Raw genomic sequence first — 17044 nt, 5'->3', positions numbered from 1 at the left:
GCATGCCTTATTTTTCTTGAGAAGATTGATAGAAAATTTTAGGAAATAAAAAAAAAGATCTACATGTATTATTCATTAACAGCTTATGACAGAGTGCTGAGATCAGTACTTTAGTGGGTATTATAGAAAAAAGAATTCCTGGCAATTATATAATTGTTACTAGATATAAGTATGAAAATGCAGTTAAGAGGGAATAAAAACAAATTCATTGTTATTGTTGGACTACCTCAAGGATTAGCTTTAAGCCTTTATTTGTTTACTCTAATTATAAATGATTTAACTAATGATGTACAAGATGAAGTGCCTTGATTGGTGCATGTTATTTGCTGATAATGTCTTCATCCACGAAACCTGTGAAGAATTAAACCAAAAGTTAGAATTATGGAGATACATTCTTAAGAGTATGAGCTTTAAGCTAAGCATAAACAAGTCAAAATACATTCATTGTGAGTTTGATCTAAATAATGATTAGGGAAAAGAGATTAAATTAGATGGTATGGTGGTACCTAGAATATCTATACTCTAAGGATAGTAAGATTATTGAGATTCGGAATAGCCAGTTCGTTGAACCACCAGTTCAAAATTTTTAAAATGTTGAACCTGAACCGCCTCTTGAACTGTCGGTTCCAGCCGGTTTCAGTGCGTTCGATGAATCGACGGTTCCGATCACGGTTTCCGGCAATATATGTTTTTCTTTTTAAAAAAAAATCGATTCTAATGTTATATTTTTCTTTCCTAAATATTAATATGAGTTTAAAAAATATTGATAAATTTTATTTAAATAAATTTTAGAATGCTCATACTCATATAAGAATAAAATTAATTAATTTTACAAAATAATCAAATAAATTATCACTTTATTTTGTTTAATTGTTATTAATTAAATAAATTCTAAGAAAATTTTGAAAAATGCTTCAAAAGAATGTAATTTTAAACTTAGTAAACAATTTAAAATGGTAAAAAAAAAATTAAAAATAATATAAGTTTAGACTAAATATTTCTCTTTTTTTTTTTTTTACCATTTCACTTTTTAGAATTTTAACTTTTAAAGTAAAGTGTATTTTAAGAAAAATCTTAAGTAAAGTATATCATGTAGTAAAATATTATTAAGACTTTAGAGATATATAAAATAGGCTAAATGATAATCATTTTGAAAATAAAAATAAAAAATTTTCGGTTCGAACTAGACCGAAACCGCCAGTTCCGGGCTGGTTCCGGTTCATATTTAACATTCATATGAACCTTAACTGGCTATTGAACCACCAGTTCTAGTTTAAAATTTTGAACCTACGATTCCGGTTCAGTTTCAGTTCATCTACAGTACGATTCGGTTCCGGTTTGAATCGAACCGATGGCCATGCCTAATTGAGATATAACTTGTAGAATTCAAGTTGGATGGATAAAATGGAGTGCCACAGAGATAGAGGGTGTTATGTGACAGGAAGATTTCTAACAAGCTGAAAGACAAATTCTATCGGATGATAGTGAGACCTGCAATATTATATGGGATAAAATGTTATGGTAACCGGTTATCAAACATGTTCATCAGATGAATTTTGCTGAGTCAGGAATAGTAAGATAGATGCATGGACACATAAAGTTAGAGAAGATTAGGAACGACCACCTTCACCAAAAGGTACAAGCAGCAGAAGTTGGAGATAAAATAAAAAACTCATATTTGTGATGACTTGGTCATGTGTTGCAGAGATTTCTAATTGTCCCGGTTCCTAAATATAGTACTTTGTTTATGGATTGAGCTAAATGGAAAGAGGTAAACTTAGAATTACTTGCAAAGAAGTAACGAGAAGGGATCTACAGTTTTTGGAGATTGATGAAGCTTTAGCAATGAACAAAACATAATGGAGATAAAAAAAAAAATCTATATACGTGACCAATCTAGGCTCGTCATGAGTTTTTTTTTTTTGATACTTTCTGTCTTTTGCTTGTTTATTACTTATTTTAAAAAAAATCTTTTTTTTTTTTTTTTTTTTTTTTGCAAAAATTAGTGTTTCAAAATACCTTTTCTATTTATATTTTTGCTTCATACTCTTTTATTTTATCAAAGTGAATATTGATTACAAATGATTCATACAATGGACTCTAATTAGTTTGTAACTAAGGCTTAGTAGCAGAAGTTGTTATAATATATAATTTACAATTATTTCATAATAGGTTTATAAGAAAAAAGTATTATAATTCTAAGCGATAATTATTTTTAAGAATAGGTAAAATTAATATATATATATATATATATATATATATACACATGCGCGCATTTGATTTATAACAGAGGTGTCCTTAGTCGTTGGTTAAGCCTAATCCAATTTACAGCGGAATCATATTTCCAATAGGAGCATTGATAATCACATCCAATTTTGCAACTATTTATTTTATTTAATGTAATCCAAAAAGATTATTATATCCTAAACTAGAAATGAATAATGATACATTGTTTCACATAATTTGCTTTAAAAATTAGTTAGTTGATATAACTCAACATATTATATATCATTATCATAGACTCTTAACATTTAATGCAATTAATATTTTAGTTCATATTTCTTTATATTTTTAAATTAAGTTTGGTGAATCGTAATAAAACGTAATTTAATATAATTAAAGGTGTTTTATTAATACAACTAATTCCGATAAAAATAAATTTTTAAAAGTGTTTTAAAATCAAGTTTCAAATATTGGCATTAATTAACAAATTTGAGAGACTAAAAAGTGTTAATATGGTAATTAAAATAAATCTTATAGTTATTACAATAATTTTATCTCAATAAAAAATGGTGGGTCCATGGAAAGGAAACCATTGCAAGTGATCATAGAAGCACATCAAATCCAACGAGCTTTTGCCGGTTAGATATGGCGGTAGGGTCCTTTAACCGGTTAACCCTATCATTTTTAAACCAAAACGGCTAGTTTGGCGTCCTTTGCCAACATTTTCTTTATCTCAATTGGCTTCCTACTCAAGCCAAAACTAGCCGTTGCTTTCACCATTGAAATGATATATTAAGCTTGCTCTATTAAAACCAGCTAGCAAAAGTCCTTTTCTTTTCTTTTCTTTTTTTCTTTTTTGATTTGATCAATTGTTTTTTATGGCATGAACCCTTAATGGATTTTTATCTATATATTCAACACTTTGCCACATGCTACCCTCCATACATTGGGGCTTATTTGTACTTTCCATCTTGGATTTTTAACATTTATAAATAATACTGACAATAATAATAATTTTCAATTAGGATTTGAGAAGTCGTGCTTAACAGAAAATTTGATTGATTTTTAGTTAAAATTGAATTGACTGATTCGATTCGGATTGAAAACCATTATCTATAATTTGGATCCTAAATAAAAAATGAGACTAGAAAATTCCATCTAGTCGTTTATAAATTGAAATTAAATGGATGCAAATATGGAAAGACACATCTAAATCTTTTTACGATGAGTTAGCATCAAATTTAAGTAACTCCCTCAAATCCATCCTAATTGCAATAACATATAACTTTTGTTCTTGATTGAAAACCTATCAAGCTGCTTAGTCATGCCCATGAGATTTATCGTCATGAACTATTTTCTTGGTCAAGAAGTAATATCTTAGTTAAAGAAACAGTCTTTTCATGGAAGAAAAATCCAGATTTGAAATTCATTGGAAACTAAATGGATCAATGGATCACTCAACTCATTTGATGGTAAGGACACTTGTTTCCGTACCCTTAATCTTCAATTCTTGAATGATGTTCTTCATTATGTTTGAGTAATCTATGAAGTATAATTTTTATGTTTCAAAAAAATAAAAATTTAGTTTATTGAAAAAAAATGATATATCTTTAGTATTTTGAAGGTGACTTATATTTGTCAATCCGGTGGTAGTTGATTGGTTTTCTCACTTATGTGAAGAGTGGAGTGGGAGGTCTCGAATTCGAATGTGTCGAGTTCAAGTCCTTTTGATCACTGATATTTTTACTAATTTGATAAGTTAAGAGAGCGCTATCCTTATTGTTTGGTAAGTTAAGGGGAGAGCTACCCTTATTGTGTAGTCTATAATCTTATTTTGACCCATAAAGACCTCCAATTAATTAAAAAAAAGAACGTGACTTATATTTACTACAATAAATAAATTAATTTTTCAGATTTTCTTTTGTAGCACCGATGGTAATGCAAATCAAAAGAGGATGAGTTGCTTAAATGAATAATACCCCATCCATTATGGAAGTATAATCTAATAGAGATTTCAAATTAATAAAGGATAAGATTCTAAATTTATGAGATTTAACTTGATTATTTCTAAATTTATGGGATTTAGCTTGATTATAACCGCATTACTATATATCTGACCCATAAGCATTTGTTTATTTTTTGACATATGGCTCTCTCTTTTCTACTCTTACACTGGTCACCTATTCACATTTTTGTTTATTTCTTCGCAAATATATAGAAATCTGAATTATTGTCGCTTAAATATTGAGATTACTGTTGCGCATATCGTGCGTTTTGTTCTCGTATCTAATTCTCAATTATAGCTATCACCATTATGGTGATTTTATGAATCGTATTTTATTTTTTGGATAATTAGGCAGAAAAGAAATTTGAAAGTAATCAGATCGGCTTTGTAGAAGGACCATGGAACTGAACAATGACCATGAATAGCTACCAAATACAGCAAACGAGCTTCTATGGCTCAAATATTATGTTCTCTCAAATCGATCAAATACTTTAAGTCAAGATTGAATTTTTTTTATTCTTTTATTATTAGACTTCCGATAAAAAATATGGAAACATATTATTAGATTAATGTCAATTTGAGAGAAATTCAAAGTCAGTCTTTCACATGATACCTTTTAATTGAAGCAATGAAAGCTTAAAAACCCATTGGCTTTAGGTTTGCAATTGTTACGTCAATTTACTTTTTTCACCAGAAAACAATGTTGGACTTCACCGCCCAATCCATTAAAGACCCACAACATGCACCGAACTTTCTCTTTGCTTTCCATTTTTTATTTTATTTTATTTTATTTAACGTTTCCTAAAATCTCAAAAGTTAATTAATTACATCATCCTTTTTACTTTAACTTTAAGATGTGTTGGAAACTATAAGGGCAGAAAAATCTAAAATTAATATTATTTTAGAAATTAAGTGATATAAAATTATTAGACATTTATTAATAATTATTTAATTTTTTTATGTCACCTTATTTATTAATTTTACAATAATAATACATTGTTTATTTTTTTATGTCACCTTGATTCTAGATTAAGAAAAATAATCTAGAATCTACCTCAGAAAACTAATATCACAAGCATCAGCTCATAGAATCAAAGATAAATACTATTATGAGTAAATAAATATTCAAGTAAAATTCTTCAAATAATAATGACCCATTGTAGCAGCGGTGAGAAAGACAAAATAATTTTTCAAAAATTTAGAAAGCCAAATAGGAAAATAATAGTTCAAGAAAAAATATAAAAAAAAATTCAGAGCAAAAATAAAATAAAATTTCACCTTGTCTTCTGCTATTGCCAAATAGTATTTAGATGCAATCCTACTAAGAACTACGATTCCAATTAATAATTAGATAAAGTTATAAATTTTAAATTCCTAAATTTTTAAGTAAAATTAATTCAGAAATGCAGCGTCATCCATACAATTACTCATATATATAAAATTAAATTAATTTATTTATTGTGATTAATCATCCTTGCATGCCTCCAAAGTCTAAACACGTAATTTTCCATCGACAGTTAACTGACTAGACTTACGAGACGTCAACAAAGGGAACATTTTCTATAATTTTATTACACAATTCCGATTATCGCGCAGAACAAACATAATCTGTTTTTTTTTTTTTTTTTTTTTTTTTAAATAAAAAACCGAACGAATTAATAATAATAAAATAAACAAAATAGCAAACGCGGTTTTAGCTCCTCCACTCCACTACTCTTTCTTATCTCTCTCTTGAGCTGTCTCTCTGTTGTCATCTTTCTTTCTCTCTCTCTCTCTCTCTCTAACACTCACTCTATCACTCATTTTTACTCTCTTCTTCAGGCAGACGAGCTTAAAACAGCTTTACTGTTTTTCTCTCTCTAAACGCAAAAACCCTAAACACTACTCAAAACCCTAACGACAGACCTTAGATCTACTCTACATTTCGCCTATTATGCACTAAGAAGTTCAACTATATAAAAATGTCCAACACCGACCCGAAAACCCGACCCAAGCCTGGTCCATGGCCTCCTGCGCCTGAATCCTCCCCAATGCCGCCTTCTTCTTGGGCTAAGAAAACTGGGTTTCGACCCAAGTTCTCCGGAGAGACCAATGCTAGCGATTCCGGGCAGATTTCTCTCCCCCCGAAGCCCAAAGAACCGTCCGATAACCAGCCCGATCTTGAAGCGGGCCGGGTGCGCCCAGCAGCCACTACCACCACAACCAACACCAACAACAACAACACGATGACCACTACTACACCATTGCCAGCTGCGGTGAATGGCACTGTAACGGGTGTGGCAGCTGACAATAAAGGTCAGACGGTGAAGAGGAGGAGGGACTCTGATGGTGGTGGGGCCCCAAAGAAAGAGTCTGGTCATGGAGCAAATGGGCAGGGTCCGGCGGGCCCTACAGAGAGTACGAGACGAGTTGCGAGGAATGACGAAGCGGTTGATGTGTTGCCACAGCCTGTGGAGGATGATGGGTTCGTGGGAAGGCATTCTCATATGAAGTATGAACTAAGAGACACACCTGGGCTTGGTATGTTTTATTTTTTTGATTGATTACTATGTTTGATTTTAGTTTTTAAGAGAAGAGGAGAAAAAGGTTTATGTTTTCACTTGTCATCTGAAACGATGTTATTGAGTTCGTATGGTTTTGTGGATTTCTACTCATATTTAGGTGTATATCAGGTTGTGCAAGAGTAGAACAAGGAGTGCTACTGATTTTTATTAATATTTAAACTCGTCCATATTTGTTTGGTGTGAAGTTTGGAATTTGACTTGTCTTAAGGAATGTCGGAGAGAACAATCTTTAATTTGGAAGAAATGGTTATGCTTGTTTCATGATGTATGAATTTTTCGTTTTTGGGATTATTGTTGATAATAAGACATCGATAGATATTAATTATTCTTTCTTTCTTGGTTTAGTTGTCACCTAAAATCAGCTCTCTTTATTTATGATGATCCGATGCTGACACTTGACAATCGTGCACTTTTCTTATTGGATATGTTGGCAATTTGGATAGGTTATGTTTGTTGTTAGAATTGTTGTTTATTGGCATAAATATAAATTTTATTTTTTCAGGTTCAAAAATTGTGATTTTCATTTGTTTTATGGATATTCTTAAATTATCTTATATTTGTTGTGTAATGTTTCAGTTCCCATTGGGCTATATGGGTTCCAGCATTACCTGTCAATGTTAGGTTCATTGATTCTCATTCCACTCGTCATAGTTCCTGCAATGGGGGGCTCTTATGTGAGTAGTGAATTATTTTTCATCAAACTTTTTATGATGTTCATTTTCTTGTTGAGAATACGGCGTGAATAGTTTGATCTGATTGGACATAGTTGGTGTAGGAGGATACTTCAATAGTGGTGTCAACGGTGCTATTTGTTACAGGAGTGACCACACTTTTGCATACATCTTTTGGGTCAAGGTTGCCTTTGATACAAGGCCCGTCATTTGTTTTCCTTGCTCCAGCATTAGCAATAATAAATTCCTCAGAGTTCCAAGGACTGAGTGGAAATGTACGCCCTTTTTCTCAGTTCTATTTTGTTTAAATGCACAAATTAATTGTCTTTTTGCTTTTTTCACCTTTCTAGCGGATGAAAAAGTAAACTTGTGGTGTTGTGCTTGTTGTAATTTCTTTGCCAATACATATAATAACAGAGATACCAACTTTTGACTGATATGTGATGTTAAATTTCAAATTTATGAGTGTTTTAATTTGAAAGATATAAAACATTGCATGCTTTAATGAGGCAAACAGCCTGTTGGTGTTTTCCTTCTCATTTCATTTTGTTTGCTAGGCTTAGTTTTTACCACCTCACAACTTAATATTTAGGTCACCAGGGTGATATTGTGCATTCTACATAGAATTAGATAAACATGAATTTATAATTTGCTTAACTGAATCCCATGTTTTAAAGAATTGGTGGGTTTCCTACAAATGTTTTTCCTTCTGCTCTTGGAATAAACTCATTGAATGACTTGTAAAATTGAGAAGTGGTAAAATGCGATTGGTTGATGGCTGATCATATCAGTTTCCTAGCATGCCAATTATATATATATATATATATATATATATATATATATATATATATTATTTTTAAGTTTTATTAAAATTTGTTGCAAAAACAAAGAGTTGGTTGTTATCCTAAAAAAGTGTTTCTGGGATTTCTTCCGAAGTTAGAATTATGATTGAACACAGAACAACAGCAGGACTGGAGCCAATAAAAATGGGTTATGACCTGTACTCCTTGATCGGAGATAGAAATTTTATCAATCTGTAAATCAATTGTAATGTAACTACATGCTGAGTCTGCTGACTATGCTTATGAAATCGCTTTCAAGCAAGTTCAAGATGATTCGACTATTACTTTTGGTTCTCAATGAAAATTCTTCATATCTAGTGAGATTTCTAACAAATATTTACTTTGACAGAATTTCAAACATATTATGAAGAAGCTACAGGGGGCTATAATTATTGCTTCAGCGTTCCAAGCATTACTTGGATATAGTGGATTGATGTCATTAATTTTGAGGTATGTTTTGAACATATATACTACATAATGCTTGAAATTGGTTAACTCACTCACGTACGAAGGTTACCTTACTCTCTCATTTTTATGTTCTGTTTATGAAGTTCAAGTCTATAAACAGTTGCATAAGGTGATTCAGCAGTTGGATTGCAAATTAATAGCTCAAGTAAATTAATGTTTGCTGTTTGTTATCCATGGAGGATTTTTATCTATTGGGTACCATGAATCATAATTAAGTACATCTCATCTTCAGCATTTGTTGTCTGAGATTATCACATTTTTTTGGAGAGTCAGAGGTTATCATTGTCGTATTATTGTTGTTATATTGCAGATGAGGGGCGTCATTAATGATCACTTACATCCTGTGATCTCTACCTCTTTTCTCTGAATATGCAAAGAATGTTGAAAAAAGATTTATATTCTTTTTTCTAGTTAATCGGAAAGCTCATAATACAGATTCTATCTTTGGTCGCTAAGTTATTTCTCAGTGAGGAGATGTAATCCACTTCATGCAGTTTTTGTAGGCAGAGGATGCATTTCCATGTTGATATCATGGAATTTGGTCTTTAGCATGTCACTACTTTAGCATAATTTCACTGTAATATATAAATTAGCTTTAATAGTTGTCTTTGTCTGTCCACATGAGGAACTCAGCTATTCAGGCTTGAGGTTGCCTGGTTCATTCATGCAATTTATAACATGAACTGTTATTCCTGTTAGATAAACAAGAACACATATTAAGTAATTCCATAATCAACCAAAAGCTTAAATCTTATCATATCAATTGGTTAAAAAATTTGAAACTATTTTGATGTTCCTCCAAATTATGAAAAAACTTTTAAAAAAAAAAAAATTTAAATACTCCCTCCGTCTCAAAAAGATAGTCCATTTTCTATTTTCACACAAATTAAGAAAATAGCATTTATTATGGCTAAAGGACAATTTTAGTCCATTTTCTATTTTCACACAAATTAAGAAAATAGTATTTATTATGGCTAAAGGACAATTTTATTCATATAACTTTCCTATTATGCGCATCTTAATTAACACATGAGCAATTATTATATTGAAATAATAAGTAAGAATTAATGAGGGTTATTGAAAATAAGATAAAATTTAAAAAGGGTATAGTAGACAATTTAAGGATTAATTATAATACAAAAAAGGAAAGTGGATTATATTGTGGGACATGCCAAAAAGGATAGATGGACTATCTTTTTGGGACGGAGAGAGTAAGTTTTACAAGGTTTACTAAACCTTGCCATCTAATAAATGATTGTGCAAATATTTTTCTATATGAGCAAAAGGCAAAGCGACACTAAATCTTGTAAAACTTATTTAAAAACTTTTTTTTAAAAGTTTTTTCATAATTTGGAGGAACATCAAAATAGTTTCAAATTGTTCAAGTCCAGTAGGATTAACAATATTCATCAAAATAGTTTGGAGGAACATAAAAATAACCAAATGATATACCTGCTCGAAAAACTTATTTCAATTTTCTTTTTCAAGTTTTCTGAAGCTTATAATTCTGCTTTTCTGGATCTTGTAATCATGTGGCTTAAATTTGTTAGCTTGTTTGAATTGGATTCAAAGTTACTTAATTTGCTACGTGCTTCAGTCTGTACATTGACTTTGTAAAATTAATTTATTGCTCTTGCTGGAGAGCTGATCGCATGGTAGTTCTTTCTGTATCTTGTTGAAGAAACTGTTCTGGCTCAGATTCCAGAATATAGCTTGTTGATGCTGCTGAATAATTGCTCAAATCCTATTGTATTTTTGTCATTCTGTAATTTTGAGATGAAGCACTAATTTTATCCTTAAGATTTCCATCTTCTCCTTCCCTCATCTTTCCTCTTCTCATTTTTTAATTTCAAAAGGCTCTCAGTTTTGCAAATGCATTAGAGCAGGGAAATAATTGTGCATCTCATTGTTTATGCACCAATAACCTCTTATCTTGCAGTTGTGGATTTGATGAACTCATATATAATAGCTTATCTATTTTCCACTGTTGAACCATCATGTTGCAAATAATCTGATGTGCTGAATAGCACGCCATTTGCAGAACTATCCCAATAACTCAATTCAGTTCATCGTTTACCTTTACAGGTTGATCAATCCTGTGGTTGTTGCCCCAACTATTGCGGCCGTTGGACTCTCATTTTATAGTTATGGTTTTCCACTAGTTGGTACCTGCCTTGAGATTGGTGCAGTGCAGATATTGCTGGTTATTATTTTCTCTCTTGTAAGTTTGGTGGACTAAGCCTAAGTTTACTTTCAATTATGGGAGCTTTTCTATTTCCTTTATGATATCTTTTTATTTTAATTTGGTTACTTTTGAAATGTTATGATCCATCTTGGCTCTCCATTGAAAAAGTAAAAGTAAAATCAGTTCAGTTGTTTGCCTAAACATCTAAAATATTATTTCATCTCTTTCTGCAGTACCTCCGTAAGATATCCGTTCTAGGTCATCGTGTATTTCTCATTTATGCGGTAAGTTTTGGCAAATTTATGTTTCAACCTTTCTATTTTCTATTGTTTCTGTTTTGCCCTCCCATTAATACTTATATCTAATCTTTTTCTTTTTGTTATTGATTTTCCATTATATATTCTACAATTGCTATTTGATGTTCACAACTAAGAGCCTTAGAATTGGAGAGACAGCATACCTAAGACTTAGATGTGTTCACAATCAATATTGGAAATTCCCCTTTATTACCCACTTCCACTTTTAGGTTCAACAAAACAAAGCCAATGTAGATGGTCTATAGGACAACTCAACTCAACTTGTAGATGGAAACTAAGGTTGTGTTTCATAACACCATTGGACATTTAAAATTAAAATTGTTAGTGCTTTTAGTTTTAATTTGTTTGATAAATTTCATCTACATATCAGTTAAAAGTTTTAATGAAACTAAAATCCACTTAAAATTGTATGTAAAATTTTTAACTTGAAATTCGGACCAAATGCAATCAACCATTGGACTTTATTTAATTTAGCAATTCAAGAAATTTCAACTCTTATATTATTAAACACTTAAAACTGCAGCTCTTAAATTTTCAATTTTACATGTCGTCCCCTAGTTACACCATTAGAAATTTAGAATGCAGCATTTCTAACAGCTTAAGGTTTTGAATTGTTGGTTGCTTAAGGTTAAGGCTATGCATATGTAGAATGTAATCTTGCTGTTTCTTTTTTATTGCTAGGTTCCATTGGGTCTAGCAATCACATGGGCAGCTGCGTTTCTTCTGACTGAAGCAGGAGCCTACAGTTACAAAGGTTGTGATGCAAATATTCCAGCATCAAATATTATATCTGACCACTGCAGAAAACATGTTTCCAGGATGAAGCACTGTCGAGTGGATACTTCTCATGCATTGAAATCTTCCCCATGGTTTAGGTTTCCATATCCCTTACAATGGGGTACTCCTGTCTTCGAGTGGAAAATGGCCCTTGTTATGTGTGTGGTGTCCATTATTGCATCTGTGGACTCGGTTAGTTCCTTCTTAATGGTTATGTTAATTCTTCAAGTGACATCTACAATATATTGGCATACAAGATTTTCTTTTTAAAATTCATATTTTGCATGATCATATTTGCACCACAGGTGGGTTCTAAGATTCACCTGCACCTGATTCATTTATGTTTGCCATTTTTGTAGACTTTAAGATTCATATAAAAACTCACATTTGTTATAATATACAGCTGATTATAATGTAGAGGGACTTGAGTGTTAATTCAAACATAATTTAGGGATTCAGTTATATTTTACCCTATTTCTGAAATATGGCATTGACTCACTCAATTTTCTAGAATGCTTATGAGTTTCTAATTGACTGTATTCTTTCCAACTTATCGAAGTTCTCCAATAGTGATGTCTGGATAAGCACATAACATTCTATATATATGGTCTGATTACTAAAACAACAATCATCTTTACCATTTGACTGGAAATCATCTATATTGATTAAATAATATTTTCATACATATTAATTTTTCTAGTACTATTGCATTTGTGACGTATCAAATAAAAAAGAGTATAAGAAGAAATGATTATTCCTTTGTTTTAACCTGTTAATATGATGTCCTGGGTAAAGTTAGATGACACTTCCTGATTTTTCTTTGTTTTTGAGATTAGGTTGGCTCATATCATGCATCATCTTTGTTGGTGGCATCTAGACCTCCAACTCCAGGTGTTCTTAGTCGAGGGATTGGCCTTGAAGGACTTTCTAGTGTCTTGGCTGGTCTTTGGGGTACTGGAACTGGCTCCACAACTCTGACTGAGAATGTGCATACTATTGCTGTGACTAAAATGGGAAGCCGCAAAGCAGTGGAATTAGGTGCATGTGTTCTGATTCTTTTATCTCTTATAGGTGAGCACTAATCATATTATTATGAAGTTCACTGATCAGCGGATAAGAACTTGAAATCTTTTCCATTATTGTTCAGAGGCATACCACACATGTATGTTCTTTATCATGTAGCCATTTTTAAGTTTTGCATGCAAAGTTGAATGCTATGATGGAAGTTTCTCTTCGCATGCAATTTAGCTTATTATTTGATAAAGTGATTAAAATTAAACTTTGATTAATATGAATATTGATCGTAGGAAATCCTCCTCTTTGCACATGTAATTTGTCATAATAATTTTAGCTGATAAAATGGTTGAAGTCCAAAACTATTATAGTTTCTATTGTATGTAAGTTGAATCTACTTCATGTACTCTATGTTTTGTATACTCTCTGGCATTGCTTAATACAGTTGGCATATTATATAAGAAGAGAGAAGAGAAAAGGATCTTTGCTTCTTCTGTGACTCCTTGAGGGTTTCCATTGGCATATTAATGTAATTGCATGGTCTATTATTTGTGCTTCAAGCAAGTAGTGGTGATATGTCCTGGGACTTGGATAAATTAACATGGCTTAGTGTAGTGTAGAGTTGTGGAATTAGGATGACGAAACAAATATTGTAGATTTAGGCTGAAGCATAGTTTTTTATGCATGTGTCATACTTACAATTCTACAAAATATGTGATCTGAAATAAGACAAGCGATGTGATGCAGATGCATTTGCATTTTGATGAGAGACATCCTACTGAATTCCTTTCTTGGCATTTGAAATTGATTACTCCTTTGATATATGCTGCTTTTTTTTTTTCCATGTTTATTTTCCCTCTTGTAGTTCCTGGTTTTTCTTATCAGTTCCTGTTTCTACAACTTGGTATGCCACATCTTGTTTTAAATATAAGGATTTGTGTTAATAGAAAGAGGACATGACAACTTGGTGTTGAGACTTTATGTATTATCTTGTTACTGCGCGTTCCATATTTATGCCTTCTTATATTTCTATTATACACAGGTAAAGTTGGAGGGTTTATTGCTTCAATTCCTGAAGTAATGGTTGCTGCTCTTCTTTGCTTCATGTGGGCAATGCTTACAGCACTAGGACTGTCAAATCTACGGTATAGTGAGGCAGGAAGCTCTCGGAATATCATCATAGTAGGGTTATCTTTATTTTTTTCACTTTCTGTGCCGGCATATTTTCAGCAGTATGGCATCTCCCCAAACAGCAACTTGTCTGTTCCAAGTTATTTTCAGCCTTACATTGTTGCCTCTCATGGACCAATCCGCAGTAAATATGGAGGGGTATGTCTCTTCTTGTACACTTGTCCTCACAATGTTGTTTTAGATTTTTATCAATCTCAATATTTGTATTGGTTTGAGTAGCAAAGACCCAAAAATAACTAGTCAACCAAAGATGCATGTTGACTGGCTCAGCTGTATTTGTTACCTTGTCGAATCTTGCTTTGTCATATTGCCAGAGAGCTTCTGGAATTATAATTGTTCATAGATGCTTTTACAATTCATTTAGATGTTTATCTTAAGTATCTATCTAATCACTTTCTTTTAACTTGCATTCTCATGAAAACCTAGGTGTTTTGTATTGTTTCCGCCCAACATTTTTCTTCCCTTTTTAACTGGAAAATATGTTGTCTTTGCAGTTGAACTACTTTTTAAACACATTACTATCCTTACACATGGTAATTGCATTCCTAGTTGCTGTTATCCTGGACAACACGGTACCTGGCAGTAGGCAAGAGCGTGGGGTGTATGTATGGTCAGAACCGGAGGCAGCAAGGGAACCTGCTGTTACCAAAGACTACGAGTTACCATTCAGAGTCGGCCGAGTTTTCAGATGGGTGAAATGGGTTGGGTTATGAGAGACCAAAGAAGATACTTGGTGTGCTTGCCATCATTGCTCGTGGAGCTCCTATTGAGGGCAGAAGATTGTGCTCATTACCTTTTGATTCTAGGTGTAAGTCCCCTGAGCTCATATGGTAAATAGCAGTGAACAAACTGATTTTTCTCACACGGCTGAGTCTTCTTGGGACTACAGGTCTTATATAGATGAGTTATTTGTGTACATTTGAAGATCCGTAGGGATCTAATTGTGTTGTAATTTTAAATTATGAAGAACAATGTATCTAGTTTTGAGTCGTTGAAATTGTCCAGAGGGAGTTTCTATGCTCGAGAGTGCTGAGAATCCATCCTCATCTTGTATATCTTTTTTTCTCAATCATATTCTTAATCAGCTTCTTTTGCAATTGCAGTATTCTTCTACAATGTCTTATTTTTCTGTTAGCAATCTGTTCCTGTAAATGTTTGTTTTTGTTGCCTTGAGTTGTATTAACTTTGGACGTCAGTTCTTCTACCTGTAAATGTCTGTTATTGCTGAGCCTCTAAGCTTGACTTGCTTGGGGTATGCCAGTGGCATACTCCCTTCGCTCCCAATTGATAGGCACCCTTGCTTTTTTTTCATTTGTCTCAAATTAAAGTCCATGTACAATTTATTTCTTTAGTTAATATGTTAAATCTTTATTATATTCATATTTAATCTTACTTGTTAAAATAAATTTTTTATTTTTATCAATTACTCTGTATTTTTCAACGTCATAATCTATTGACAGTCACTTGGCAAATTAAAATGTTAGGATTTACTAAGTTTAGCCATTTTCAATACACGATAATCGACCTTGGATAATTAATTAATCTTGATTGATGGAAAAAGTTAATAATAGATTAATAAGTATATCTCATATTAAGAGTAAGGGTATAATGAAAAAATATAAATAAATTTATATTTTTAATTAAAATGATTAATTTTTCTTAATTATTGTAAAATAGAAAGTGTTAACATGACTAAGATAACTAAAATATATGATTGCTTGCAAACATATGGTTTTATTTTGTATTGTTGTTTAAGCTGTTGTTGAAAAAAAATCATTAATATGTTAATGTTAATTTGAGACGTTAAAGTTTATTCTTAAGATGGATGTTATATGTTCGGCTCCACACATAAATTCTCCCTTATTTTTATTTTGACCTATTAAACATTTCAACTTATAAATTAAATCTGTTAAAAATTTTATTTGATTTATTAAACACCTTAAATTATAAAATTAGATTGATTAAATACTTATTGGATAGTTGAAAAATATAAAAAAACATTATTCTAGTAGTATTAACCATATACCAAATTAATAGTTTATGTATAAAAGCCAAAAACCTTAAAAATTGTTATTTTCAGTGGAAGAGGTATAGGATAAAAAAGTGAAATGTAGAATGCTATAAAATTGATTTTAAAGTTTAGAGTTTTTGTCACAGTTAAAGATTTAAATTATGTATTCTGGGTAATAGTAAATTCATTGAAATTGTTATTTAACATTTCAAATTGATTTTGTCATCTAAATCTCACACCACCACCGCCTAAAGTCTTAAACTAGTTGGAGTCAAGTTTCCATAACAAATGGACTCAATATCTCATCGCCATCCTCATTGTAAGCAATCTTTTTCTGTTCTATATAACTTCCTAACTTGAAACAGGCAGATTTGGATTTTTGTTTATGATTTCAGTAGTACAAAGGAAATGGCTTTTACTAGTTATAGCTTTAGTATACAACTGAGCACTTAGAAGCAACAGAAATTAGAACCACACAAGCATATACTAATGGCTTTAACTAATTATAGCTTTGGCACCAATGACAGTTTTCGACAACAGTTTTTTAAATAGTTCTTAGTCAAAACGCTAAACGCTAACTTTTATAGTGTTCGGTAATATAGCGTTTGAATTAACTTTTAAAGATTAATGTAGCATTTTATAAAAAGTTAACTCATGTGACATTTAATTTTTAGTATTTTATGAAAGGCTATTTAAACAGTTAACAGTTAAATACTGTTAAAACAGCTAATTGCTATTAAATCAACTAAAAAATTTGCGGAAGAAACGCTGTATAC

General features: G+C 31.6%; 1 protein-coding gene across 1 annotated transcript; it reads left to right on the top strand.

Annotated features, from left to right (window-relative positions):
* The first annotated feature begins 5932 nt into the window (after positions 1-5932).
* On the top strand, positions 5933-15354 carry NAT12 (nucleobase-ascorbate transporter 12). The gene is made up of 10 exons (XM_012220809.4): positions 5933-6748; positions 7369-7466; positions 7568-7738; positions 8655-8755; positions 10859-10994; positions 11192-11242; positions 11957-12244; positions 12889-13123; positions 14109-14395; positions 14752-15354. The coding sequence occupies exons 1-10, from the start codon at positions 6190-6192 to the stop codon at positions 14968-14970; spliced, it is 2145 nt and encodes a 714-aa protein (XP_012076199.1). The 5' UTR covers positions 5933-6189; the 3' UTR covers positions 14971-15354.
* Positions 15355-17044: the final 1690 nt, after the last annotated feature.

This window comes from Jatropha curcas, chromosome 1, assembly GCF_041381405.1.
Source record: "Jatropha curcas cultivar XTBG-Jc1 chromosome 1, XTBG_Jcur_1.0, whole genome shotgun sequence".
Lineage (NCBI taxonomy): Eukaryota > Viridiplantae > Streptophyta > Magnoliopsida > Malpighiales > Euphorbiaceae > Jatropha > Jatropha curcas.
This window is presented reverse-complemented; position numbering and strand designations above follow the sequence as displayed.